Source organism: Podarcis liolepis, assembly GCF_965112155.1.
Source record: "Podarcis liolepis genome assembly, chromosome: 13".
Lineage (NCBI taxonomy): Eukaryota > Metazoa > Chordata > Lepidosauria > Squamata > Lacertidae > Podarcis > Podarcis liolepis.
This window is the reverse complement of record NC_139573.1, coordinates 12,614,809-12,641,314: the sequence shown is the minus strand read 5'-3', so window position 1 is coordinate 12,641,314 and position 26,506 is coordinate 12,614,809. Positions and strand designations below refer to the sequence as shown.

The 26,506-nt window shown below is 46.8% G+C and overlaps 1 protein-coding gene across 4 annotated transcripts in view; it reads left to right on the top strand.

Annotated features, from left to right (window-relative positions):
- The first annotated feature begins 3,439 nt into the window (after positions 1-3,439).
- Positions 3,440-26,506, top strand: part of ADCY4 (adenylate cyclase 4) — a 70,437-nt gene continuing 47,370 nt past the window's right edge. For 2 of the 4 annotated variants that reach the window (XM_083471114.1, XM_083471112.1), the window contains exons 1-2: positions 22,426-22,870; positions 25,596-26,069. In XM_083471114.1, the coding sequence (XP_083327240.1) occupies positions 25,899-26,069 (171 nt within the window). In that variant the 5' untranslated portion in view covers positions 22,426-22,870; positions 25,596-25,898. Of the gene's footprint in view, positions 3,804-22,425; positions 22,871-25,595; positions 26,070-26,506 lie in introns of those variants that run through there. The other 2 variants (XM_083471115.1, XM_083471113.1) reach the window with 2 other exon arrangements.

The following is a 26,506-nucleotide window of genomic DNA, read 5'->3' as shown; positions in this document are numbered from 1 at the left end:
TGCCTTAGTCCACACTTTGGATAAGCCTTCCTGAGCTCCTTGGAGGAAAAGTACCAAGAAATAGCATGCAATCATATAGCAAGTCAATAAAGAACCAGAAGCCAGAGGCTGAACTTGAGACTTTTCGTTATACAGCACACAGGCTTTACCTCTGAGCTCCTGTTAAATTCCTGCCAGGGGGAAATGATAATAATAATAACCTGGCAAGTCTACTTCTCCTGCCGCTGCCCCCGTGAATGCACAGACGAGCCGTTCTGACGTGTGTCGGTCCTCCTGACCACCGGTCCCGGCAAGCAAAGGGTTAACTCCAGGCCCACTGGGGCTGGTGATACACGCCAGTCTGTGAAGGGCGGTTCATTAGAGAGCCTCATTAGCTCCTGAAAGGGCAGGCAAGGGGAACTCTCTGGGGCCTGTGTGTGGGCAGCGAGGAAGCTAATTAGCGACACAAGAAGATGGGTGATTGATGGGAAAGGAGAGAGCGTGGGTGGGCGCGAGAAAGGAGCAGGCAGGGATGGGTGGGAGGCAAATCTGTTGAGGGGTGCACCCTGCTCCCTGCTTTAGCAACCATGCCTTATATTTACATCACTCGTTGAATAATAGTAATAATAATAATAAAAATAATCATGCCTTCTGGGCCAGAGGCGATTTTGACATCCAGCTGGCATGCTTCTTATCGAAAAGTACGTACCAACTAAAGAAGCTGAAGTGGGTATTGTGGGAAGCTGTCTTCGGTACATCTAGCCATTATTGTTTACACTGACTGGCAGCAGCTCTCCAGGGTTTCAGAAGGGGGCAGTCGCAGCCCTACCGGGAGATGCCAGGGATTGAACCTGGAACCTTCTTGCAAGGCTCTACTACCTCATGGAGGCAAGGGCTGTCGATGGCCATTATCCATGATGGTAGAAAAAGGTAAAGGACTCCTGGATGGTCCAGTCAAAGGTGACCATGGAGTGGTGGCACTCACCTCGCTTTCAGGCCGAGGGTTTGTCCACAGCATTTGTCCACAGACAGCTTTCCGGGTCATGTGGCCAGCATTACCAAACCACTTCTGGTGCAACGGAACACCGTGACGGAAACCAGAGTGCATGGAAACGCCGTTTACCTTCCTGCCAGAGTGGTACCTATTTATCTACTAGCACTGGTGTGCTTTTGAACTGCTAGGTTGGCAGGAGCTGAGACAGAGCAACGGGAGCTCACTCCGTAGCGGGGATTTGAACCGCCGACCTTCCAATCAGCAAGCCCATGAGGCTCAGTGGTTTACACCACAGTGCCACCCGCGTCTCTATATAAGGTGAAGGATCCCCTGGATGGTTAAGTCCAGTCAAAGGCGACTATGGGGTTGCGGTGCTCATCTCGCTTTCAGGCCAAGGGAGCCGGCGTTTGTCCACAGAGCTCACTCTGTCGTGGGGATTTGAACTGCTGACCTTCTGATTAGCAAGCCCAAAAGGCTCAGTGGTTTAGACCACAGTGCCACCTGCGTCCCAACATGATGACCATGTTCTGTCTCCACAGATGGGGGCAGCAATGTTTCTGAAGACCAGTTGCTGGAAACCACAGGAGAAGAGAGCACCCTTGTGCTCCAGTCTTGCTTGCTGGTTTCCCACAGGCAACTGGTCGGTCACTGTGAGAACCGGAGTCTGGGCCTGATCCAGCAGACTCTTCTTACGTTCTTAGGTTCAGGCTAGATACTCCATGGAACCAATGAAATGCTTGGCTCAGGGGCCTCCAAGAGATGGCCAACCGAGTGGCAATTTGCTATGTGCTTTCAGCAACTGGGCAAAGAGCAGCTGCCGGCCCTATCTTTGACCATTGGTTCTGTCTGTACCAGATAGTTTACTTTAAAAATTTTGCCTCTGAATTTCTTTCTGCGGTGGCACAGGCTCTCTCAGGCCCAGAGTGCTTCTCCCTGAAAAGTGACACATAGACACACACACTGCTTGGTCTTTCCTAGAGCAAGTCATCCAGGAGGTGGAGGGGCTGGCAAAAAGATTTGCCAGGTGGGATGGGCAGTTGGCAGCAGTGGCAGGCAGTGGTGGCTGGTGCCACAGGGCACTGGCGTAGGGGGGAAGGCCAGGGGCCCAAATGTAGGGCGCACCAGAGCCAATGAAAGAGGGTTCTACAAGGATAATACTGAGGCTAAAGAGGAGGAGTCTGGCAGCCAGGGCCACCCCCTGGAGATGGGCAGGTCGCAGCGGACTGAAGGCAGACTGAAGTTGGTGGAGCTTTGCCCCATTCCTAACAGACCACTCAGCCTGGCAAAACCATGAGGCAAGCAAGGCCTAGGGGCACAAATTGGCCACAGCTCCGCAGTTGCTGCCTGAGGCAATTGCCTCAGCTTGCCTAATGAAAGGGCCAGCCCCACAGCCAGGGACAGAAAAGCCTATGGCCCTCCAAGTTGCTGCTGGACTACAATTCCCATAATTCCTCCTGCCCATTGGCCATGTTGGCTGGGGCTGATGGGAGTTGGAGTCCAATAACATCTGGAGGGCACCATGGTTGACTGCCCCTCCTTTAGACAATGTTGAGCTAGATGAACCAATCATCTCACTTCGTGGATACAGTGGTACCTTGGTTCTCAAACTTAATCCGTTGCGGAAGTCCGTTCCAAAACCAAAACATTCTAAAACCAATGTGTGCTTTACAAAAGAAAGCAATGCAAAATGGATTAATCTGTTCCAGACTTTTAAAAACAACCCCTGAAACAGCAATTTAACATGAAAGTTACTATCCAACGAGACCACTGATCCATAAAATGAAAGCAATAAACAATGTACTGCAGTCACACAATCAATCAATCAGGAGCTGAACTGGGTTCCACACAGTCACAAAAACAAAACAAAAGGAGTCTCAAAAATGCAAAATAAATAGCAAAAATAGACAGCATAACACTCAAAACAGAAGTGTGGCCCTCAAAACAGAAGTGTGGCACTCAAAATGGAGCATGTTCAACTTCCGAAAAAAGTTTGCAAATCAGAACACTCACTTCCGGGTTTGCAGTGTTTGGGTTCCAAGTGGTTTGAGTACCAAGGCGTTTGAGAACTAAGGTATCACTGTAATGTCAGCTTTCTAATGTCAGAGAAGGTGCAGTAGGAATTTGTGGAGGCACGGTGGTTCTCTGGATGTGGCTTGGCAGTGGCGTAGCGTGGGGGGTGCAGGGGTTACCGGCCGCACCGGGCGCAACATCTGGGGGGGGGCCACTCGCACTCACAGCTCTCTGCCCCTACTAAAATCCACGGGTTAGGGGGCGCAAATTACTTGCCTTGCCCCGGGTGCTGACAACCCACGCTACGCCACTGTGGCTTGGTATGATGTCCCCATGTCTTCCAGAGTTTATTTCTCTCTCTCACCATTCCACAGCAGAAATCCAGGTTGTTTTTGCTGATCTCCCACTCAGGCACTGATCAGGTCTGAGCCTGCAGAGCTTCTGCAAGTTTGCTATATCCGTTGCTCTCTGACCTTGCCCTGGAGCCAAGTCACCCAATCTCATGTGGTGGTGGTGGTTTCTCTCTGCAGGAATCCTCCAGCCCCTCTCCTCCGTGGGTGGAACTTGCCAAACAAGCTCTCCTCACCTCAAGGCCCCCTTCATAGAACCAGGGCAAGGGCATGAGAGGGAGCCTGCCTCGGCTTCCTACTCCTCCCTCACCCAAACATGCTGCGTTTGTGTTGTCTAGTGAGGGTTACAGCGGAAGCAAAGAGGAAAGGAATTCGCGAGGGAGAATGTTGCTGAACAGAGCTGCTGGAGAAGGCAGGCGTCTCCTGGACTAAAGTCCTAGTGGGAATACAAAAAAGCAGGAGAAGAGGAGGTAAGAGGCTGTCGTTTGGTGGTCTTTGGGGCAGTAGGGTGGGGGACATGCCCTGAGTGAAAACTCATATAAGGGGAAAGGGTGTCTTCTGTCTTCAGGTCACCATCCTGTCCCCTCCGTGCTTGGGGCATCCTGGAAATGCCTGCGTGGGCAAGAGAGAAATACGGTGGTACCTCGGGTTACATATGCTTCAGGTTACATACGCTTCTGGTTACAGACACCGCTAACCCAGAAATAGTGCTTCAGGTTAAGAACTTTGCTTCAGGATGAGAACAGAAATCGTGCTCTGGCAGCGCGGTGGTGGCAGCAGGAGACCCCATTAGCTAAAGTGGTGCTTCAGGTTAAGAACAGTTTCAGGTTAAGTACGGACCTCCAGAACAAATTAAGTACTTAACCCGAGGTACCACTGTACAGACCTAGAAGAAGCTTGCGGATTTGGCAGAAATTCTCTTATTTGACTCTGCCAACAATCTCGCCGTAGGCAAGGGATTCTGGGAAGCTGTCTGGGCTAGGGAGATGATACAGGAAGGCGAAGAGCAGGTGTTTCACCTTCGCTGTGCTTCTAATTGGTGTTCTGCATTTTGAGCTGGCTGAATCCGATGCAGGTTGCAAAATGAGGACAAACTCTTACCCTGCCAATATACTTCTGCAATGCTTCCAGCCTAAGGCGGCGATGTCTTTTTAGCATAGCACAGCGATGCCCTGAAGGCTCCCAAATTATGAGCTGGCGGAGGGACTGTTGCCTGGCCTTGCTTCATGGAGTGGGGACCTGTGACCCTCCAGATATTGCTGAACTCCCATCATCCCCAGCCAGCACAGCCAAAGGTCTGGGATGATGGAAGCTGGAGTCCAGGCGCACCTGGAGGACCACGGATTAGGTGCTCCTCATCTACACAAATGAAAGTTCAGGGCTTGGGTTTTCCAGTTTAAAAGGCTATGAGAGCCACGAGCATGCAAGCCAATGTGGGCTTGTTAGTTTTGTCCCTGTTCCTTAGCTGTTTTCATTGAAATTTTTTTTTTTTACAGCACCTTGTGACATTTGTGACTGGGTGGGGCGGGTGATCTCCACAGAAGCCAGTGCCTGGGGGGGGGGGGACACTCATAATTTTGCACCCAGGGCCACAGCTCCCCCGCCTCCCCATGCTATGCCAAGTGTCCCTATTTTCCAGGGACATTCCCCGATTTACAGAAGCCATCCCAGTTTCTGATTTCATTCAAGAATGTCCCGCTTTTCCTTAGGACGTCTCTATTTTCACCAGAGAAATACAGGAGGGTATGGAGTACAGTGGTACCTTGGGTTAAGTACTTAATTCGTTCTGGAGGTCCGTTCTTAACCTGAAACTGTTCTTAACCTGAAGCACCACTTTAGCTAATGGGGGCCTCCTGCTGCCGCCGCACCGCTGCAGCATGATTTCTGTTCTCATCCTGAAGCAAAGTTCTTAACCTGAAGCAGTATTTCTGGGTTAGCGGAGTCTGTAACCTGAAGCATATGTAACCTGAAGTGTATGTAACCCAAGGTATCACTGTAATGCAACCCTCAAGCCAAGGAGACAAGTAACTGCAACCTTTAGAAGACATCTGAAGGCAGCCCTGTATAGAAAGTTTTTTAAACGTTTAATGTTTTATTCTGTTTTTATATCTGTTGGAGTAGCTGGAGCAATCCAGTCAGATGGGCGGGGTATAAATAATACAATTATTATTATTATGGAATTGGTCATCGCTATTGTCATTTGAGAAATTTTGGAGTGTATGGGATCATGAGATCTATTCTGTATGCTGCTACATGTGTGTACACTGAGAGTGCAGAACCTCAGGAATGGAGGCTGAATGTGGCCCTCAAGGCCTGACTATCTGGCCCTCAGAACTGCCCCATTCCCCCCCCCCCGGCTGGAATGTGTCATTGGATTCTGATACTGCCTCTCATTTGTTTGCATGGACGATAGAAAGGGGTGTGAGACTAGGTGTAGAAACTAGTCTGCTGTACAAAGGTAACGTTTACATTTGCTTCTCAGCCTACTTTTGAGAGCCAGTGTGGTGTAAAGGTTAAGAGTGGTAGACTCGTAATCTGGTGAACCGGGTTCATGTCTCCGCTCCTCCACATGCAGCTGCTGGGTGACCTTGGGCTAGTCACACTTCTCTGAAGTCTCTCAGCCCCACTCACCTCACAGAGTGTTTGTTGTGGGGGAGGAAGGGAAAGGAGATTGTTAGCCGCTTTGAGACTTCTTAAAGGTAAAGGTAAAGGGACCCCTGACCGTTAGGTCCAGTCATGAACCTCTGGGGTTGCGGCACTCATCTCGCTTCATTGGCCGAGGGAGCCAGCGTACAGCTTCCGGGTCATGTGGCCAGCATGACTAAGCAGCTTCTGGCAAACCAGAGCAGCGCATGGAAACGCCGTTTACCTTACCGCTGGAGCAGTACCTATTTATCTACTTGCACTTTGAGGTGCTTTCGAACTGCTAGGTTGGCAGGAGCAGGGACCGAAAAATGGGAGCTCACCCCGTCACGGGGATTTGAACCACGACCTTCTGATCGGCAAGTCCTAGGCTCTGTGGTTTAACCCACAGCGCCACCCGTGTCCCTTATTGAGACTCTTTAGGGTAGCAATAAAGTGGGATATCAAATCCAAACTCCTCCTCCTCCTCTTCTTCTTCTTCTGCTACTACTACTTTTGCCTCTGGCCCCGCCTACCACTGGCATGTGGCCCTGGGAAATCTGCCTAGAAAGGATTGTGGCCCTCAGGCGGAAAATGGTTCCCCACCGCTGGTATAGGCTCTTCACCGGAACTTGCTGCATGTAGGCTACAGATCAGATCTTGCAGGAATTGGTTCATAGACCTCAATAACAATAACCTCTGTTTCGCTCTACTCTTCTGTGTCCTCGACCCGCATTGGCACTTAACAGTGTCCAAATTTAGTTCCGATAATTATCTCTTCGGCTATGAGCGATTGACCTTAGGGTGGGATTGCCTGGTTCAACCAGTCGATCCAGCCTACTAGTTTGTTCTGGAACCTGGCCTTATCAGTGGGCACCTCTAAAAGGTGAAAGGACTTTGCATCGGTATGCCTGTGTCCTTCCTGGTCACTGACCGTATTAAAGATATTTGATTTGATTTGGTACGGTATGGTATGCCTGTGTCTTTGGGGTAGGGAGGGAGGAGGAATTTGAACCCATCTGCATTTGAAGGTGAACCTAACCTGGGGAGAAAAGTAAAGTAAAGACCTGATGAAGAGAGCACAGCTGAGGTTATATTTTCTGAGAAAACTCTGGAAAAATAATCTCTCAAAGGACCTGTTGATAGCATTTTACCATTGTCCTGTCGAGAGTGTATTAACTTATAGTCTGTGTGTGTGGTTTGGGAGCTGCATGGTCAGGAGAGAAAAAAATGCTGTCCAGGGTTGTAAAGATTGCAGAGAGAATAATTGGGTGCACGCTTCCTACCTTGGATCAAATCTGTGCTTCTAGGTGTCACAAGAAAGCTGCAGAGATAGTGCAGGATAGTGCGCACCCCGGAAATGATCTCTTCCAGGTTCTGCCTTCTGGAAGAAGGTACAGGGTTATAAAGACTAAGACCAGCTGCCTGAGAAACAATTTCTATCCAAATGCAATTTTGGTTTTAAACACAGTGTAAGGTAGTAAGGGACGCGGGTGGCGCTGTGGGGTAAACCACACAGCCTAGGGCTTGCCGAACAGAAGGTTGGTGGTTTGAATCTCCGCGGCGGGGTGAGCTCCCATTGCTCGGTCCCTGTTCCTGCCAACCTAGCAGTTCGAGAGCACATCAAAGTGCAAGTAGATAAATAGGTACTGCTCTGGCGGGAAGGTAAACGGTGTTTCCGTGCACTGCTCTGGTTTGCCAGAAGCGGCTTAGTCATGCTGGCCACATGACCCGGAAGCTGTACGCCGGCTCCCTTGGCCAATAAAGCAAGATGAGCACCGCAACCCCAGAGTCGGCCATGGTCAGGGGTCCCTTTACCTTTACCTTTAAGGTAGTCTCTATGGAAGTATATTGTATTTAATTATGGGGTATCAGAGTTTCTAGTGGGTTAACCAGGCTGGGATAGCTGAGGCAGCAGGCTTGTTGGTTTTTGAATGTCTGATGTAGATTTTTCAATTTCATTGTTCTCTATGGGACAATGACAATAAAGTTTATCATATCGTATCGAACCTGCCTACTCCACACTTCCCAATGCAATGCAAAAACAGAAACACAGCCGTTCTTTGAAATTCTCATTTCTCCAAATTTGGCAATGCCAAAATCTATTTCTGGCCAAGTAATGTATGCAACATTTAATATACTAGGTAGGGTGATGTGTTGGCTAATGCATGTATTGGTGAAAATGACATACCTCCAAATGCATTATTTTAGAGGAAACAGAACATGACGGATCAGGCCAATGGTCCCTGTTCTAACAGGGTCCAACTTGATGACTCTGGGGAACCTGCAAGTGGGACCACTTCCCCATCTGTGTTCTCAAGCAACTGGTATTCAGAGGCATTCCTGACTTCAGCTGCAGAGGTAGATCATAGCCATGATGGTCATTGATAGCCTTCTCCTCCAAGTATTTGTCCAATTGCCTTTTAAAGTCATGCCTCCTGTGGCAGCGAGTTCCGCTGACTATACGCTGCATGAAGAAGTACTTTTATTATCCTGAATTTTCCAACATTCATAGGCTGTACATGTTCTCGTGTTATGAGAAGGGGGTGGGGGGTGGGAGGAATCCTCTACACCCATTCTGCATGCCGTGCATAATTTTGAAAACTTCTAGTGTGTCACCTCTTACTTAGAGAAAACTAAAAAGTCCCGAAAGCGGCAACTTTTCTTTGCTGAGAAGTTGCTCTGTCCTCTTGATCCAACTTGACAATATCCAATTTGTGGGGAGGTCACCAGATCCATACACAGCATTCCAAATGCTGTTGCACCGTAGATTTGTACAATGGCATTATGATAGTAGCAGTTTTATTTAAAATCCCCTTCCTGAGGATACAAGCTTTTCACAACTGCTTTGGAAAAAAATATATCCATGCATTAGGCAAGATTGCGTATGACTCGCACTTTCCACCACCCAGGCCCAGGCCACAGGAGAAGCTGGATAACTGGGAGGACCAAGACTGCATACAGAAATAAGTAACTCAAGAGAGATTCACATTCAAATGCTTGCGAATTTTCACGAGTTTCATTTCCCTCGACGTTGCTGTGGAAATAGAGTGGTACCTTGGGTTAAGAACTTAATTCGTTCCAGAGGTCCGTTCTTAACATGAAACTGCTCTTAACCTGAGGTACCACTTTAGCTAAGGGGGCCTCCCGCTGCCGCAGCGCCACCAACGCGCAATTTCTGTTCTGATCCTGAGATAAAGTTCTTAACCTGAAGCACTATTTCTGCGTTAGCAGAGTCTGTAACCTGAAGCGTATGTAACCTGAAGCATATGTAACCCAAGGTACCACTGTACAGTGGTACCTTGGGTTAGGAACTTAATTCGTCCCAGAGGTCCATTCTTAATCTGAAACTGTTCTTAACCTGAGGTACCACTTTAGCTAATGGGCCTCCCACTCCCGCCGCGCCGCAGGAGCACGATTTCTGTTCTCATCCTGAGGTAAAGTTCTTAACCCGAGGTACAATTTCTGGGTTAGCGGAGTCTGTAACCTGAAGCGTCTGTAGCCTGAAGTGTCTGTAACCTGAGGTACCACTGTATGGAGAACTTAACTTCAGATTTGGGAAGAAAACGAGAAACCCACAATTGACGGATTCGCTCACGCCCGGTTGGGGATGTGAGGCCAGTTTCCTCCTCCAGGTTAAAAAAGGAAGGTGATCCAGGATGGGGGTGGCGAAGCAGCATCTTGTTCCATTACAGAATTCCCTGGGCAGCGAATTTCCCATCAGCCCTTTTAGTATAGCTATTCTGCGGTTCCCCTTCTCCGTCGCCTCCAAGCTGGCTGGTTTCTCCGCAGGTCTCCGTCCAAGAGCAAGCAGCTCTGGCGGCCCCGAAGCACTTGGCTACGACTCGGAGTCGACAGTGTAGTAATAATGAGTTTTCTGGGCCTCGGCCAAGGGCCTAATGGCATCTGCACTGTGGCGTCTTTATTGACTGCGATGAGTGCTGCTGACTTATATATAGGAATGGTGGGGAAGGCTGGCGGAGGTGAAGAGAGCTGAGTATTGGGGGAGTTCGGGAGAGGAGAGAGGAGGGCGAGGCTGGAATTATGCGAGGCGGGTGGAAAGGGGCTGGGATCTTAGCCCTTAAGTTCCTTCCCTGCTCAGTTTAGGTCATAAGAGCATTCTCCATCAGATGTCAAAATACTGCCGTCAATAATCTTTAGTCCCCACTCAGGCCCCATAAACCATCACTGGCGGCAGCAGCAGCAGCAGCAAAGAGTTTTTTTGGAACCATGAAGACCAAAGCAGAACTGGGGCAATCTTAGGTTAAACACACTTCTCCAGGCCTCTGTTTCAGCCCTCCAAACTCTCCTCAGGCCGCTACTTTGACAGGCCCTGATTTAAGCCCTTCTTGCATATTTCTGCCAGCCTGGAATGTGTCCTTGAGCCCAGTTCATTCCTCTTGCTTCCTTGGATAGAGGCTCAAGAGGAATACGTGAGTGCGTGGGGAAGCTAACCCACCGTGCAAAGGAAAAATTACATTTGCTGCTCAGCGTCTCTGGCCTCATCCAACTGCTGGCATGCAGCTCTCGTAAAAATATACGGCCTTTGGGCTGAAAAATGTTCCCCTGCCCTGGATAACAGCACAAGCGTTTGTGGAAGCAAATAGTCTAGGGACTATATTAAGGGATTTGAATGCGCTATAAACATGTAACACTAGACTGCGCCAGAGAGCAGGAAATTCTAAAACACAATTTTCCATAGGGATTTTTTTTCTTTTGTTAAAGCGATCTAATTTCTGACTTATTTATAGCATTTTACCCACCTGTGTTTAGATCCACCCTAGCTTTAACACATGCATGAATGGCTATTGGGATTGCGTCATATATCTCTGAGGAAGTGGGCTCATGCCCACAAAAAAATGATGCCGTAATACATCACACTTTCTAAGATTTCAGTCTGCGTTAGGAGGATTGCTAGTTTGTGCTTTCAGAAAGTGCTTATTTAGTATGTAAACCTGGGAGCAGCATGGGAGCTTTCCAGTGGGTGGGGAACCAACCCGGCCCCTGCATTTATCATCTGAGGCCCTTCTCACTGTGTTCCCTCCGAGGGAGGGAGGTGCAGAGTGTGTCAACAGAAGAACATGCCTTCTTAGTGGTGGCTCCTCGCTTATGGAACACTCCCCAAGGAAGCACATCTGGCACTATCACTTTAAGGGCCAGGCAAAAATTTCACCAGGTCTTGGCTGTTAATTATCTGTGGCCTCCTTCAGTGAGTGGGATGCATTAGTCTTGCGTTTTTACAAATACATTTTTAGCTTTTACTCTCTTTTAGTTTTACCTTGGTTTTAATGTATGCACTATTTTTGAGTTACTTTAAATAAAAAGTGCAATAAGTAACAAGAACAACCACATGCCCTCCACCATGTCTCCGATGAAAATAGGGACGTCCTATTCCATAATAATAATAATTTTACTATTTAAACTTCACACATCTGACCGGGCTGCCCCAGCCACTTTGGGCAGCTTCTAACATATAGAAAAACATAATAAAACATTTTTAAAAACCCTACCCTATACAGGACTGCCTTCAGATGGCTAGGGGTGTGTGTGTCATATAACTCCATACCCTCCAACATTTCTCCAATGAAAATAGAAACGTCCTAAGGAAAAGTGGAACATTCTGGGATCAAACCAGAAACCAGGACAGTTTCTGTAAATCTGGGTTTATCGCCGGAAAGTAGGGAGAATTGGAGGGTCAGCAACTACCTCAGGCCTGGAGACCAAGTGTGACCCTCAGGCCTCTCGATTTGACCCTCCTCCTTAGCCAACCCCACACCTCTCCCAGCCCCACTTTTGCTCACCCTCCTTGCATGTTTTTGCCTGGCTGGAATGTGTCCTTAAACTCTGAGAATGCCTTTTGTTTTCCTGGATAGATGGAGAAGGGCGTGCGAGTGTGAACAGAAGCTACCCATGAAAAAGAGGCACACATCCCAGGGCAGGCGGTGTAATCTTTCTTCTCGGAAGGTTTAGGCTTTGTCACTTTTTGATTTAAAAGCAGAGTCTTGTAGAAGGACCGGACCTAGGCTGAGATGTTGATTTCTCCTGCTGCTGTTGCTGTTGTGAATCAGCAAGGAAAAGGAGGGGCAGGAAATATCACAATTTCCTCTCTCATCTCAGGCAGCTTCAGCAGGGAGAGGGGGCTGGGGTCGGAAAACAAGGGGCAAGAGAGTGGGATGCAAGCGTCTTTGGGGTGAGTTTAAATATTATCATTAATTTTTTCCTCAGGAGGGAAGGAGCAGTAGACGCTGCCCCACCACCTACCTGTTTTTTACTCACAACAACCAGCACTGCCTGTCAGTTTCCTCCTCTTCAGGCTGTGTACACACGCCAGAGTGTCAATGCACATGTGAGTCACACAGATCTGATTTTCCCCACGTGGGCTTTTGGGGAAGTTTGTCCACACAGGACCACTTTCCATTGAACTCTGTCTTAATGTATCCAGTCCGTGCAAGTAGGCAATGCTTGATGGGTTGCCATCAGTGCTAGATATTACGTATAAGCTAAACAAGCTATAGCTTACAGCCCCACACTCTTGGGGCCCCCCAAAAAAATTAAAGGGGGAAAAAATTGGATGTACATTTCCAAAATATAAGATTAAAAAAAATTACTTTGATAAAATACATACCATGGTACAGTGGTGCCTCGCAAGACGAAAAGAATCCGTTCTGTGATTCTCTTCGTCTAGCAGTTTTTTCATCTTGCGAAGCAAGCCCATTGACGGATTAGCGCTATTAGCGCTATTAGTGGCTTTTAGCGGCTTAGCGGCTTATCTGCTGATCGGATCAGCTGATAAGCGGATTAGCGGCTTAGAAAAAGGGGGGGGGAGGAAAAAAAACCAGCAGGAACTCGCAAGATATTGTCGTCTTGCGAAGCAAGCCCATAGGAAATTTGTTTTGCGAAGTACCTCCAAAACGGAAAACTCTTTCGTCTAGCGAGTTTTCCGTCTTGCGAGGCATTTGTCTTGCGGGGCACCACTGTACCTCAGGTTAAGAACTTAATTCGTTCTGGAGGTCTGTTCTTAACCTGAAGCTGTTCTTAACCTGAAGCACCACTTTAGCTAATGGGGTCTCCTGCTGCTGCTGTGCCGCTGCTGCACGATTTCTGTTCTCATCTGAAGCAAAGTTCTTAACCCGAAGTAATATTTCTGGGTTAGCGAAGTCTGTAACCTGAAGCGTATGTAACCTGAAGTGTATGTCACCAAGGATACCACCGAACAGTCATACCTTGGGATAAATACACTTCAGGATAAGTATTTTCGGGTTGTGTCTGCGGCGACCCAGAAGTAACGGAGTGCGTTACTTCTGGGTTTCGCCGCTCGTGCATGCGCAGACAGTCAAAATGCGCAGATGCGCTGTCGCATCTCACGTTCTGTTCAGGATGCGAACGGTGCTCCGGAACGGATTCCGGTCGCATCCCGAGGTACCATTGTATTTTGCTATGTGCAAATGGGTTTAGATACCTATTAGGTCCATAAATTACCATTCAACACAAAAAACAGTGACAATTTGTTGTTGACAAAGGACAGCTGGGCATATAAAGGGCCCCATTAGCTTCAGTGGCTTAGGGCTTCATCAAACCTAAATCCGACCCTGGTTGTGACACCACTTTATGGCTCCCCCCAAGTCATTCTGGGGGCTGTGGTGTGTTAAGGGTGCTGAGAGTTAAGAGGCCTCCATTCCCCTCACAGAGCCACCATTCTCTTTGCCAATTCATTTCTAGGTTGCTAATTCAAGATGCTGACATTCCCTACAAACCCTCTAGGTGCCTTCAGAGGCTTGGGGTGGAGGCAGCAGAAGAGGGCATTCTCTGTTGTTATAAGGGGGGAAAACTGCTCCTTTTCCCTTATGGGGTATCCAAAGGCCCATACAGAGTCCTTAAGTAGGTTCCCTATTGGTAGGAGACAATAATAGAGGCCAACCAGAGTCTATTGAGAAGCAAAGCATTGAGTAAGCCTGATCTTTATTGCAATAGAGAAGTACTGTTCAACAGGGTCCCCACTCCCCCCACACAGGAGGGAAGAGAGAACCCAGAACATTGGTGTGCAAGCCCTTATATAGACTTTTGAAATTGCCTCCCCTGTAGCCCAAGACCACCCCCCTGAAACATCATACATACATCACAGAATGAGGTGGTCTATAGCAGAAATCCTGTTTGCCAGGATACCTGATAATGGTCACTGATTGCTTTACCTGGGCAGCCTGGCCATTCTTTTGTGATGGTAAATACTTTAATTCCTGAACCCAGGTCACAGGCTCACCCTATCCATACACAAATACTCCCTTAAGACAGGATTTGTAAGCAAAAGGCAATGGGGAGGCTTTCCCATTTCCTTCCCCCTTGCAGAGAAATATTTGAGGTCAATTTGGGAGAGTCAAAATGGCTTCAGGATTACTCTCATGTACAATTTCAGACATGTGGTTCATATACTTATGTATCTGTTTGCCTTGTACACTTATTGTACGTTGTTTTGAACTGTATTTAATTGTTGCAATCTGCCCTGTGACTTTAGGATGAAGGGCAGTAATTAATAATAATAATAATAATAATAATAATAATAATAATAATAATAATTCACAAGGAGTCTTAACAATCAATCCCTCTTCCCAGGAGCCTATGGAAATTGTAGCTCTGGGAGAGGAATAGGAGGTCTCCAAACAAATCTCAGCATCTTTAACTAACTGCATCTCCCAGAATTCTTTGGGGGAAGCCATGTCTGCTTAAAGTGGCATCATAGTGCTTTAAATGTATGGTGTGAATTATGCCTCTGTGTTGCTGTGCCCTCTCCTGAATTTTGTACTTGTTCACCCTCCCTGAGTTCTGGAAACCTGAGGTCTATTATGAGCATCCACACAGGAATGTTTACCTGTCTGTGTGTCCATTTAAGTGAGGCATAGGCAAACTCGGCCCTCCAGATGTTTTGAGACTACAATTCCCATCATCCCTGGCCACTGGTCAGGTTAGCTAGGGATGATTGTTGTTGTTTAGTAGTTTAGTCGTGTCCGACTCTTCGTGACCCCATGGACCAGAGCATGCCAGGCACTCCTGTCTTCCACTGCCTCCCGCAGTTTGGTCAAACTCATGCTGGTAGCTTCGAGAACACTGTCCAACCATCTCGTCCTCTGTCATCCCCGTCTCCTTGTGCCCTCAAATCTTTCCCAACATCAGGGTCTTTTCCAGGGAGTCTTCTCTTCTCATGAGGTGGCCAAAGTATTGGAGTCTCAGCTTCAGGATCTGTCCTTCCAGTGAGCACTCAGGGCTGATTTCCTTCAGAATGGATAGGTGGGACTCTCAAGAGTTTCCTCCAACACCATAATTCAAAAGCATCAATTCTTCGGCGATCAGCCTTCTTGATGGTCCAGCTCTCACTTCCATACATCACTACTGGGAAAACCATAGCTTTTACTATGTGGACCTTTGTTGGCAAGGTGATGTCTCTACTTTTTAAGATGCTGTCTAAGTTTGTCATTGCTTTCCCCCCAAGAAGCAGCCAATTAAGTGCCTGATTAAGTGGGGGGTTTTTTTATGCCATACCAGGCTTCATGGAATCCAGCTACCAATTGGATGAGGGCAACATTGTGTGGATGAACTAAGCAAGATGCAGACACGAGATGCATCAAATCCACTTTAAACTACTTCATGTACACAGTCTTGGTCTCAGGTTTCCCCCTTGTACAACTCAGCAGGGAGGAAGATGGGAACAAAACTAGAATTAGTTAGCCCTGCGCTTGTGGTTGGCTTTTGGCTCTGCCTGTCACATTCTCGGGCTCCACCTCCTGTTGGCCTCGCAAGCCTTTCCAATTACCTGTCCCAATCCAGCAGCCACCGCCACTGGCAGCTGGCTAGGAATTGTGGTGATTCCTTACCTTGGCTTGTCACCGTGTTCTATTAAGCCCCAGTTCCAGCATCATCAGATGCAAACGAGGGTGACCAGATGCAAAGGAGGCTTGGGCTCTCTCACAACAACCTTTCATTATTGTGCAGAAGAGGGGAAATGTGCCAGGTACGGTTTGCCGTAAAGGTCAAAGGTGAGAGAAGCCTGCTTCTGCTACAACCCTTAACCGACTCATATTCTTGTGTAGGTATAGGAAGGGTTGGCTTTGTCCCTCTGAGTTTTTTAAAATAGAGTTTCAGGTTTCTAGTTCTCAGAGTTGCAAAGAATGACAAAGACAAAAAAACCCCACAGTTCCCCCCCCTTTTAAAAATGTCTTTCTTTCTTTCTTTCTTTCTTTCTTTCTTTCTTTCTTTCTTTCTTTCTTTCTTTCTTTTCAGGGAAGATTTATTTATTTATTTATAGTTTTCAAGTTTATACATTTCACTAATTATATACCTTTCACTAATTTTACAATCATTTCGACGTTTCAAAACTTGACTTGACTTCCCCCTCTTTCTGCAGTTCCTTAAATTTATTTTTTAATATCTTCTGCATATCCAAATTAACTTAATTTACTCATTTATTCATCTTCTTTAAATATATGCTCTTATAAAACTGCAGGTGCCAATGTTTTCATCTGTTTATAATTTATCTGTAGATATTCAGTAAACCATTTCCATTCTTCTTCTTTTTTTTTTTTTTTAAAAAAAGTTATCTGGATCTCTTATTCTTCTGGTAAGTTTCACCATTTCTGCATGTTCCATAAGTTTTTGTATCCACTCCTCCTTTGCTGGGACTTCTGCTTCTTTCCATTTTTGGACAAGTAACATTCTTGCCACTGTAGTAGCATACAGCGGTACCTCGGTTTAAGAATAGTCCAGTTTACGAACGATTCAGTTTACGAACTCTGCAAAACTGGAAGTAGCGTCCTGCTTTGAGAACTTTACCTCAGTCTAAGAACGGAATCTGAATGGTGGAATGGCACCGACGGCATGAGGCCTCATTAGGGAAAGCTTGCCTCAGTTTAAGAACGGTTTTGGTTTAAGAACGTACTTCTGGAACGGATTAAGTTCATAAACCAAGGTACCATTGTGTACACACACACACACACACACACACACACACACACACTCATCCTTCCTCAAAAAACTTCAGAATGGCATAGATGAGGACATGTTCTCATTTTAGCCTCGTAACAGGTTGCTCTAGTGTAACTGAATCCAACCATTACATCCCATCAGCTTCCGTCTTGGTGCCACCTCTGTAGAGAGATGTAACTGCAGTCTTGCAGGATACTCCTTGCCATCGGGGTGCTAAGAAAAGTTTCCTCTGTTGAATTTCTGCTATTACTAGCATTAATTCTTGAAAAATATATATCTAGAATTTGAATGGCAGAGCCCTCTAGATTTGGCGGAGCTCAGAACAGGTCGGGTGGGGGAGGAGGCAGGAAACAGAGACTAACCATTTAGGGGCAGATCTGAGGCTAGGATTTGTTCAAGCTTGAGTGGTGTAGCTCAGTACAAAATCTGCCTGTTTACCAGCAGTTTTTCTTTTAAAATTCTTTTTTTCAAAGCAGAAACTGGATGGTCACTTTATCAGGGATGCCGCAATGGTGGGCTTCCTTCATCGGCAATGGCCTGTACCATATGATTTGTGGGACCCTTTCATCCCTAACTAGAGATTTTTATGTGACTCTAAGCTTGGTGGTATATTTCTAGCGACACATATAATAAGAATGCAAGAGCGCAGTCACGCGGCAGTAGTTTGCATGGCTGCCAACAGGTGGCGCTGTGAACCATAGCAGCTTTGCTTCTCCTAGCCCTCTGCTGTGGGGGCCCAAATGGCTTCATTGGCCTGAAGTGGTTGATATGAGTTCCGGAAGGAGGAGGCCCAAAGTGGAGGGTGGTTTGAGCAAGCTATAAGGGAGGCAGTTGGTAAGGGGGTTGGCCAGGGGAGTGAGCAGGTGTCAACACCTCCCCAATCTCTGAGGAATGAGAGACTCCATGGCTTCCAGGTGCTCACCCAGGTTCAGTTTCCTTGGAATGAAGGTCAGCAGATATTGTGAGGTCTTTAGGATATACGTACATAGAACCAGAGCATAAGATGGAGGGGCTCACAGCATCAACACCTCGAAAGGTCTTGCTTCCCCAATAGCTGCAGCTTTAGTTGCAGCACAGATCAATGATGTCTCTGTGTCTCCAGCTTCTAGCATGCTTTAAGCTCAGTTCTCCACACGCACTGCCTATTTTTCTTCTATCTACCCGTCACATGAGGTTGGGCAGCGTGGGAGAAGGCCCACCCACTTGTTCTATGACACAGAGAAACTCCTTTGGTTATGGAGTCGGCAACATTTTTTGAGGCCGGTCTTGTCCACTCCCTGGCTGACCTCTCGGTGGGCCGGAGCGTGTGTGCCCAAGCTACCGTATTTTTTGCTCTATAAGACTCACTTTTTCCCTCCTAAAAAGTAAGGGGAAATTTGTGTGTGTCTTATGGAGGGAATGCAGGCTGCGCAGCTATCCCAGAAGCCAGAACAGCAAGAGGGATTGCTGCTTTCACTGCGCAGCGATCCCTCTTGCTGTTCTGGCTTCTGAGATTCAGAATATTTTTTTCTTGTTTTCCTCCTCCAAAAACTATGTGCGTCTTGTGGTCTGGTGCGTCTTATAGAGCAAAAAATACGGTATTTCTGGCACACCTTCGGGTTGTAAGAGTGCCGGAAATAGAGTGTGCGCATGCGCACGGGCGCTCCTCTGTCCCGGAAGTGCGCTGGAAATAGTGTATGGGTGAGGAGCACCCGTGCGCGTGCACATACACTATTTCCAGTGCTCTTCCAACCCAGAAGTTGGTCCCCAATGTGAGAGAAAAAAGGTGTCGCGGAAAAAAACACGGAATTCCCATGCTGATCCATGGAATGGCTGTGGGTTGGTTCCAGGATGCTTATGGGCCTTAGCTTGCAGACCTCTGTGCTAACTTATGGCGCTTAACTAGCCAGCCACAACCTATTGCCTAGTGACAAGCACTGGTTGGGTGACCTTGCTCTCATGCCTTCTGCCCTCACAGAAACAGGGCCCCAAGAAGGGATTCAGGACATCATCTGGACCAGGGGTCAGCAAACTTTTTCAGCAGGGGGCCGGTCCACTGTCCCTCAGACCTTGTGGGGGGCCGGACTATATTTTTTTTTTGGGGGGGGGAATGAACAAATTCCTATGCCCCACAAATAACCCAGAGATGCATTTTAAACAAAAGCACACATTCTACTCATGTAAAAACATACTGATTCCTGGACTGTCCGTGGGCCGGATTCAGAAGGCGATTGGGCCGGATCTGGCCCCCGGGCCTTAGTTTGCCTACTCATGATCCAGACTGACCTTGCAAACCTACACCAATACTTTTGTAAGACCATCATGGCTATACCTGAAGTTTTAGAAAGCAATGAAAGAACAGAGAGACAAATGATCGAATATGAAAGCCTGGCTGGAGACAATATTAAAAATAACACGAGCCACGGTAAACCGTGTTAGAAAACAGCAGAAGAGAAGAAAGACAGGCTCCCAGAGTGGCTGGGGGAACTCAGCCAGATGGGCGGGGTATAAATAATAAATTATTATTATTATTATTATTATTATTATTATTATTATTATTATTATTATTATTATTATTATTATCTAACACGGGCAAGAGCTTCCTAATGGTGCCAGCTGTTTGAGGGTGGAACAGTCTGCCTTGAAAGTGGTAGACTCTCCTTTGTTAAGCTGAGGTTGGATAGCCACTTGCCAAGGGACTCTGTGCTAGATTTCCCTAGCTATGGACATTGGAGTCCTGCGGAAGGAAAGAGGTGGCAGTATTCCTTGAAGCTTAAAGGTTCTTCTGTGAAACAACTGTTTCTTGGTTGTGTATGGAGAGGGGCCTGTGTTTGGGGAAATTGATGGGCCATCTAAATGGGACGAAACTGTCTTGCGACTGCGAGGGACAGGATGACAAGCGTGAAATGACATTAGCTGGACAGCTCATTAGTGGCTCTAAAGCCGTCAGGAAGCTGCCGGTTCCCTCTGGTCTCATAAGCAGCCTGGTTCATGCAAAGGTTTATTATTATTATTTTGCTTTCCTGTTTCTAGCCTACTTTCCCTTTCTTCTGGCCCCCTTCCTCCTCACCAGCTTCCTGGTGGGATCGTCGCAAGCACACACATACACTACAAAACCTGTTTCAGCAGCTAAAATGGGCTCTGCTATCCAGTATTGGTTTTTCCTTTGTCGCAAAGAACCAAGGCAGGCGGAGGAAACAGATGCTTTTGACGTCTCGGCTCCCAAAGGGGGCTCCGAAATGATGAAGAGGACTAGAATTCTGAGCTGAGAGTAAACAATGGGAATTCCGCAGACGATTCTGTGACTAAGCTTCTGTTGGGTAAATGGGTGCAATTCAAACACTTGATTTCTTTGAAGGACTGAATTGGAAAAGAACAGCTGAGACACTGTGTGACAATTGCGTCATGAGTTACATGGCGGTTACGGACAATACAGCCTCCCTTTTAAGTGTTTTGTCGGAATTGCTTGGTCTTTGATGTGGGACAATGCAGAAAGCTCTAACAGACGTTTGTTTGCTCCAAGCCCTTGGGATGTGAGTCAAACCTGCATTCTATTTCAGGCACGGTGAATGTAGCTCGCGGGCATCAGTCCCTGCTCCTTTCTTTCCCTTGGTCTAGGGCAGAGGTGGAGAATCCTTCTCAGCCTGAGAACCATGTTCCCTCATGCAGAATCTTCCAGAGGCCGTATGCCACTGGTGGGTGGAGCCAGAAGCAAAAGTGTGTGGAGCAATAGGTGTGTATAGGAAGCTGCATTCCAGACATGCAAAAGTCAGAGGTCTCTGCACTCAGACCTCACAGCTCTCCAGCTGTCCTCCAGAAAAGCGGGAGGTGTTAACACAGTTCAAGGACACATTTCAGCCACACCCAAATGTTCAAGGAGGGTGTGGAGCAGGACTAATGTAGCCTGGAGAGGGGGGGGGGGTATCCTGGAAAAGGAGAATGGCCTAGCAAAAATCTCGAGGGCCAGAGAGAGAAAGATCTGAATGGCCACAGTCAGGGCCAGCCCACTCATGAGGCAAGGTGAGGTGGTGACTGCCTCAGGCGGCAAGATCCACCAGGGCAGCAGATGCTGATTGTGATCTCCACCCGCCCCACGTGCTCCTGATGTAGATCTCCCCTCACTCCTTTTTCTTTGGCGGGGTGCCATTTTGGCATTTTGGCCTGAGATTCCCTCGCACCAGCCTAGGCCAAACCCTGCTGCCAGGGAATTGTGATAAACCCTGTTTAATAAGCCTGCTTCGTTAATAACGCCTACACATGGAGCCTGAATGATGAATCTGGGGTCAGAACAGCACAAGAGATACTTATAAGAGGGTGAAGCTGGTTCACCAAGTGGGAAGAGAGTCATGAGGATCCGCCTTGGATTTTGTTCAAAATTAAAGCACCCTCAATTAAAATATGCAATAAAACAACAAAACAAAAATAAGGCAGAATATAAATTAGTGCTGAGAAGAATGTCAGCGTAATAATTTCGGCTGGCCTGATGGAAAAATCTCTCCTCTACAGGTGCTGCTCTGGGGTGGTGTGTGTGTGTGTGTGTGTGTGTGTGTGTGTGTGTGTGTGTGTGTGTGTTTCTCCCACCCCACAGAGACAATTGCAGGGAAGGAGAATTGCTCTAGTCTAGCAGAACTTGTTGCATCGGTTTGTGGAACTATTTAGTTAAATATGGCTCTTCCCATTAAAACAGGGGGCGAAGGAATGCAGTTTAAACGATAAAACCATAAGTTCATTTTAAAGGTATGCTGGTCTAAACGTGTATGTCTTCAGGAGCGAGGAGTAAGTGTTGTTATAAGTCTCCAGTAAAGAGTTGGATGAACGTGTAAAGTAGGCATTGGGGGGGGGACCCCTGCTATGTTTTAAGAATTTGAAGGGAACATTTAGAAAGTAAAAGGCTAGGGCTTGTGACAGTTTACTGCTGTGGGTTTTATGAGGTCCAAAGATGGAAAATTAAAACAAAATCAAGTGCTCTTGTTCAATGCAGTGTTCTTCAACCTTGGGGCCCCAGATGAAAAAAGCCTCCATTTGACAGCGGCAAAGGCAAGAAAACTGAGCTCCTTTGGATCAAGGTCCTGCATGGGCCATAGTGAATCTCAAAGGGCTCCCAAGGTGTTGCCATTTTGAGGTGGGATTCCATTGCATAAGAGCAAATCCAAGTTGTGCCACTAAAAAGGATTTCACACACTTGTGCCACAAACCCTACTTCCCCCCAAAGGTGGGTCACTTCCAGCTGACCTGTTTATTGAGCATTCAACCTGATTTGTTTGCTAGGAGATCAGATGATGTCAGCTATTTTAACAAACATTCAGTCTTTTTTTTTTTTTTGCGGGGAGCTTAGATGATGTTGCATCAAGCAAGTGCTATCCCACACTTGCCGGTGCATTTTCTCCTTTCTTTCCTTATTGCAAGAAGTCCAGTCTTTTAAGAAAGCCGGTTTGTTGCAGCCAGCTTTAATTGCACAACCTGGATTTGTCGCTATGTGATTGACTCCCACCCACCCGCAGATTGCGACACTCAGGAAGCACAATCAGACTTTTCACAGATAAGGAAAGCAAGGGGGAAACGCACAGGAAAGTGCCGGGTAGCCAGTCCTTGATGCTTCATCTTTGAACCTCCCTGCAAACATATTTGAAGCAAACATATTCAGTGCATAGCTGCTGGTGTCCAGCCTCTCTGCAAACTTTGCGCAGGCAAATCTGGATGAGTGCTGAATAGAACAGGCCACCTGAAAGCAGCCCAGGAGGACTGTGCCTCCCCTGGCCATTGAATTCCACCCCCTGCCCCTTGGGGATGAAAGTGTTAATCTTGCCGGGGAGTTTTTAATCTCAAGTTGAGCTGGCTGGGCTGTGGGGAGGCAGGCAGACTGACTTCCTGCAGCTGCGTGAGAGAAGTCGGAGCATGGTGAGTAACGGGAGAGATTTCAGGCTGCCTGCTCCGGTGATGGAGCTGCCGGTGGTTGTTGGAGCAGGTAAGAAGCGCCCGCTTCCTCGGCGTTTGGGTACTTTGTGAGGTGGCAGCTGCCTGTTGTGTGTCCAAGGCAGGGAAGGCTGCGCAGGGGAGAGATGGAAGACGGAATGGGTTTTTGCATCTTGCCTTTTAAAAAAACGTGATGATCGGTGGAGAGGCAAGAGGGGATGGCCAACTAGGCATGGGAACAGCAATCCATCGTTCTTGGTTATTTTTTCACCTGCACAAAATGAGGGAGGTGAATATTTGTGGCATGGGTGAGTCCTGGATTTTGTGAAATAGCACTTTCTTAGAGGGAACTGTTCAGAAATATATGCACTCACCAACGAGAGTGTGTGGGAAGTGTTTGCATTTATACTCTACAAAGGAGCACAGCAGAGGTTGACGGATGCTTAATTTGTTGTGGCACTTTGACAGTTTATATCAAAGCTGATTGATTTCCCAAGTGGGCAAGATATCTATCTATCTATCTATCTATCTATCTATCTATCTATCTATCTATCTATCATCTATCATCTATCTCTATCTATAATATTTATTTCTGTGTGTAATGGAGGGAGAGGGGAGAGAGAGATGTATTTCACTTTTTGTTATCATCCTTGAACATCCATCCACCTGAATCGGTTATCATTTTGTATCCCTAGAACTTAGATCTGCCTCATCTATCTCACATGGGCTACGTGAACAGATAGTCAAGTTTGGTTTTGGCAGAGGTAGCTCTGAATTCAAATTCCAGCCCAGCCAATAAAGCTCTCTCCACTCCTAGCTCCACTTTCATGGGAGTAAGCCCCACTGAATTTAGCAGGACTTGCTTCTGAGTAGGCATGGTTAGGATTTCACCATAATCTACCTCAGAGAGTTGTTGTGAAGCAAAAAATGATAGAGCTCATTAGAGGAAGGTGAGATAAAAATATGGTAGTTCATGTTTTTGAGGGGAAGAATACATAAAATTTCTAGTAGCCAGCCTCATGTCTTTTAGTCAGCCATCTATCTTCTTCTCTTCTCTTCTCTTCTCTTCTCTTCTCTTCTCTTCTCTTCTCTTCTCTTCTCTTCTCTTCTCTTCTCTTCTCTTCCCCTCCACACTTTGTTTTATCTCCAAACAACTTTTTCTGACTTTTTAATCCATGCTTTCTATCTGACCATCTTTGCACTCATTCACTGAGGATGTGAATTCACACGAATTCCAGCATGGCTGTTTTGCATATTATTAATATATCACTTGCCGGAGCTCATAGTTTAGATGATGAGAGGTTCTTTCTTTGTTTGTTTCTCCTTTCCTTTCCTTTCGAGGCAACAATTATCACATCCTTGTGTTCAAAACAGTCCTTACAATAATTAATAATAATGGTTGTGGTAGTGATGATGATGGCAATTACATTTATATCCCACCTCTCAAAGCTCAAGGTGCTTCTCAGTCATATCCACACCGTATGTTTAAAGAACATTTGAATCACACAGATTTCCCCAAAGATTCCTGGGAACTGTCGTCTATTCCTCACAGAGCTACAAACCTGAGAATCGTGGCGTGGAGATGACTCCCATTTTTATCCTCACAGCAACCCAGTGTGACAATTCAGGCTGAGAGAGACCCAATGTCATCTAATGAGCTACATGGCTGAGTGGAGATTGGAACCTTGGTCTTCCATGTCCTAGACCGACACTCACCACAGCACCATACGGACTTGGCAGATGATGATGATGATGATGATGATGATGATGATGATGATAATAAAAACAAAAGCCAAAGGCACCAACTTTGGGTCCCCAGATGTTGCCAGACTACAGTTCTCATAATCCCCAGCCAATTTAGCTGATGGTCAGGTGTAATGAGAGCTGTAGCCCAATGACATATGTGGTCCTAAGGCTGAAGAATACTGATAACTCCGTTGGTAGAGCATAAGACTCTTCATCTCAGGGTGGTGGGTTTGAGTTAAACATTGGGTTAAAAAAATAAACCCTGCATTGCAGGGGGTTGGACTAGATGACCCTCGTGGTCCCTTCCAACTTGACCGTTCTATGATTCTATGACAACATTTGTCTTTTCACGAATACTTATGCATTGGATGTAGCTAAAGAAACAGATTGTGGAATGATAGAGTTGGAGGAGACCTTGTAAGTCATTTACTCCAACCACTCCAACCATATGAAGTTCAGAGCTAGAGCGCCCCCTACAGATGTCCCTTCAGCTTCTGCCTGAAGACCTCCAACAAGGTGGAGCCTTTGTACCCATTATTACTAAGGAGGAATAACCAAGATAACAATTCTCTGGCATTTTCAGTACTAAATTTATATTTCACATTTTAGAATATTCACTTAAACAGCCTTAAGGTATCAATGACTTCCCTTCCTCTCTTTCCATGGTTCATTTTGCACAACATAAATCCCTGCATATTTTATATAAACTAAACCCTTCTGTATTCCATTATAACATCCATCAAAACTGATTTACGCTGTTGAATTTATCTTAACGCTGCCCACTTTTTCAAATATACACCATTTTCCTATATTCAATAAACATTTTACAATCTTCTTCTTGTTCTCTTATTCTACATGTTAGGTCTGCAAGCTGCGTATATCCCATCTCCTTAAGTTGCCATTCTTCTTTAGTCTGTTCATTTTCCATTTTTGGGCTAACAGAACACGAGCAATACTATTGAAGTATTCCATATTAGGCTATAAGTGTGAATAAGGACCATTTGTTACCTACTTTTAATTTCTTTCCCCAGGGCCTCGTGTTTCAGACTCTCTGCACTGACGATGCCCGCTTCACCTGACTTAGCTGAGAACATCGTTCCACATTGAGATCATCCACCCCAGGTTTCATGCTCCCAGCTCAGTTGGATTTCCCCATGTCCCCTGTCTGGATTAATACACCTATTTTTTCAACAATGGGGCTTTGCATCCTTGAAGTACAAATGGGTACCCTCGACAGCTGCAACAAGAGGTGCTGATTGACTTCCCCTTACTTTCCTTGGGAGGAGTGAGATCTCCTCCCCTCCAAGGCGGGAGTTTGTGGGAGCAGGAAAGCCATGCCCTGCCATCGTCGCCCGCAGTCAACCAGCAGCGACACCCCACGGGAGGACCTCTACTATCAAACCTATTACAGCTTGAGCCAACAGTACCCCCTCATCCTCTTGCTCCTCTTCATTGTGTTGGGTATCTGCGTGGCTCTCATTGTGACATCCTTTGCCAGTGGTCGGGTAAGCATGTTTGCAAGGAGAGAGAGATAGAGAGATGGGGTGTCTATGGGAGTCAGCACAGAAGAAATTTGCTCCCATAAAAGACCACCAATGGGATGGATTAGACAAGTTCACAGAAGATTTAGATATCAACAGCTCTTGGCTCTGATCATTTTGTTGCATGTCCTTTTTCAGATGTATTGTGTTTCTGAATACCAGTTGCTGGAAACCACAGAAAGGGGAGAGTGTTGTTGAATTCAGGTCCTTCTTTTGGGTTTCCCGCTGTTGTCCATGGTGAGACTATTCTGGACTAGCCTGATCCAGGAGTCCTGTTCTTAGGTTCTAAGAATGTGATGGCCTGGGAATCCGATTCAGAGGCTGAACCGGAGGAATCCCAGCCTGCACAGGAGTCCCCGCCTCCAGGGCTGGCTGAACTGGGGGAGGGCCTTGATTCTGAA